This window comes from Morone saxatilis, unplaced genomic scaffold (genome assembly GCF_004916995.1).
Source record: "Morone saxatilis isolate NCDOM2014 unplaced genomic scaffold, NCSU_SB_2.0 Contig15, whole genome shotgun sequence".
Taxonomy (NCBI): Eukaryota; Metazoa; Chordata; class Actinopteri; family Moronidae; genus Morone; species Morone saxatilis.
In genome coordinates, this window is record NW_023339707.1 from 18,942,794 (window position 1) to 18,945,870 (window position 3,077).

General features: G+C 41.3%; 1 protein-coding gene across 1 annotated transcript in view; it reads right to left on the bottom strand.

Annotated features, from left to right (window-relative positions):
- Positions 1 to 2,370, bottom strand: part of cacnb3a (calcium channel, voltage-dependent, beta 3a) — a 20,207-nt gene extending 17,837 nt beyond the window's left edge. Inside the window, exons 1-2 of the mRNA XM_035656511.1 lie at positions 2,174 to 2,370; positions 1,416 to 1,508 (exon numbers count right to left, since the gene is read on the bottom strand). Coding sequence (XP_035512404.1) covers positions 1,416 to 1,508; positions 2,174 to 2,254 — 174 coding nt within the window. The 5' untranslated portion in view covers positions 2,255 to 2,370. The remainder of the gene's footprint in view (positions 1 to 1,415; positions 1,509 to 2,173) is intronic.
- Positions 2,371 to 3,077: the final 707 nt, after the last annotated feature.

Here is a 3,077-nt window from a genome sequence, read left to right on the forward strand (position 1 = left end):
CAATGACAGTTACACAGTACTGAAAATTAAGTTGAAAATGTGTTTTACTGCTTATGAATGAACCTTTTAGAGGACGATTGTATTGTATTTATTGTATGTTAAGTTAACATTTGTCCTTGTTTCGTAAAACCAAAACCAACAGACTGATCTGTTTATTTATACATGACCAAAAGAAAACTGCAAATCCTCACATTTGAGAAGCCGAGTTTGGCGTTTTAGCTGAAAAATTACGTAAAATGATGAATTAATTATCGAAATAGTTGCTGATTCATTTACAGACAACTAATCCATACCGTCAGCGTTGTTTTAATGTTTTAATGTTTTAATGTTTTAATGAACCTGCAGATCGGGCCGCAATTTCCCACCTTGGTGAACAATGAAGTTTTAATCTGTTTTAATCCACTCTATTCAATCCTACTCTAATAGTTGCAGCTCTAGATTACTTCATCAGGACTAAAAGGACACTTCAGACATATTCAGACTGTGTAAAAGCCTGCAGTATAGCGGGAGCCTTGTAGTTCCTGTCATTAACACATCAGGCTCTTTAAATTAAATAAAAAAAGGGGGGATATTTGAATCCTTCCCAGCTCCTGACTCTCCCTCTTTGATGTATCGAGGCTCATGAACCTCAGGGATCTAGCGGTTTGGGATGCGGTCCGTCTGTAGCCCGGTGAAACCTCTCGACTCCTCACAACCTGGTTTGTACAGGGATCAGGTTCTCCCCTCTGCTGGACTCCCTGTGAAACTACAAGCAGCTCCTCTTTACACACAAATCAAATGCGTCTTCAGAAACAACACATGAGGGAGGGGGGGGGGATTAAAAGGACTCTTTTGCTTATTTTTTAAAGCTAGAAATCGTCTTAAATAACAACAAATCTCTATCTGAGTCCTCCACACGTGCTTGACCTGAAAACATTAATTAGAAAAACTGGGCTGTGTTGGGATTTTGATGCAACACGCAGACACTTGGAAGCATTTTGCTGCTCTCTACTGGTCTGAACAACAACTGAGGACACAACTCTGTGGATTAGGATGCAGAGCAGAAACATTAAAGTACTGGATCCGAGGATAACAAATACAGACCTACAAATGCCTTTTTGTGACCACTGCGAGTGTAAAAGAGGAACATTGACGCTCAGCACCTGAGAAATAAAAGCCTTGCCGCACCAGTGCCAACAAAACAATGCAAGGGACACCTGTTCGGTTGAAAAAAAAGCTTCAAACCTTTATAGCTTTACTCAGAACGCAACTTTCCCACATTTTCCACAGAAGCTGCAGTCGTTCCCTCAATCGGGCGTGTTAATCTGCATACCGGCTGTGATGTGCCAAGGCAGGATAGAGCCTTAAATGCATGCATAAATGAGGAGAGAGGGGGGGGGGAAATAAAGGCAACAAATGGCTCAGGGGGCTTTTACCTGCCGTTTGATGAAGCTGGATGTGGTGTCAGAAGACGTGCTGCCATCTGAGCGTTTGAAGCGGCTCTTGCGTTTAGGCAACTTCCTGGGAAGCTACGATGAAAGAGACAGACACAAGTGAGATAGATTGAGACAGATAAGACAGACGCCAGCGTGCACCGTGCTGATTTTAAAGGCTTTTCTCGTGCAGTTTTGACTTAATACAAGCCTGCATTTTAAGGAAGAACTGGGGTAAAGCAGCTGACTGTAAGCAGCTGTAGCTTTGTCACAAATATAACTGAATTAGCTGCACACATACTGGTCAGATGTGTGTGTGTGTGTGCTGACAGGCCCTGTAGATTCAGGCTACAGGTGAGTCAGAGCTCCTGGTCTCTCACCAGTAAAATCCAGCATACAGGTCCAATGGTGTTAGTGGTTTTATGAAGCATATACAGCAGGAAATGCGACTCAAAACACACACAAAAAACACTAATGCACAATCCCTAAAAGGTGAATATGTCAGATGTATCAACATGTGAGGAGATTGTGTCCTGTTTAGGTGTACCAGAGGCATAATAAACACACTTTATATGATCGCATCCAATGGGATTTTCAACGATCAAGCATCAATCTGCAGTTTCAATGAAGGCGGAGGTACAAACACACACACATTATGAAAAAAAAACGCATACAACAACAAGTAGCAAGACATTAAGCACTGTGCTCGGCGCTGATGGTAGTTAGACGTGTGAATAAAGGAGTAAAGTGTGTGGATTTACCTGAAAATAGTGCGATTGAGAGCCTGTTTCCACAGCAGACAGTGGGTCTACGGGCGATTTGGACATTTTGACTTGCACCATCTATTGAGAGCGCAGGGAGGCGGGATGCACACAGACATGGGTTACTGGAGGAGACAAGGGACACAAAATACATCTAATATATGCGGGGAAAAAGACGAAAATATGGAGGGATTAAATAAAAAAAAGCTCAGCTGATGGTGGAGGGAGAGGGTTGCTTATACGCCTAAAAAAAATGTGTGTTACATCGAGGGGAGGAGGGAAATGTTAGGTTAAAAGCGAGCAGGAAGGAAAAATAAATAAAAAAATAACCGGAGCTAAAAAAATAAAATAAAAAATAATTAAAAAAATAAAAAATCAACCGTTAGGACTGAAGCGTCATCGCTCGAGCAACCGTTGAGGTCCGTACTAAGTGTGAGTCTCCGCCGGGGGTGTCAGGGTTGGCTTAACTGCCACAAAACGGTCAATTCACGGCGAGATACGGAAATTTAAAAAAATGTAATATGCTTTGTTTTAAAAGTGTGTTATTTTTATATAACCTCCGTGTGTGCTCTCTGTCTGTCTCTCTCTCTATCTCTCTTCTCTCTCTCGTCTGTGCGTAATATTTGTTTGGCAAATGAGGATTCGGATAGTAAACCACAGTCAAATGTAGTATGTGGAATATTCAAAGAGTGGATATTTCAGGGGGGGATCATAAACGGAAGCACACATATATTTGTTTTTATTTATTTTTTTTGTAGCACAAATTCACATACAAATCATGAAACGTCAAATTACGAACCTTTTTTTCTTTAAATGTTTTAATTAATTATTTGTAACACACAGTAATGTAGCTGTAGGCAGGTGTAAGTGTTCATTAGTGGCAGTGGTCCCTGGAGAAGTGGGT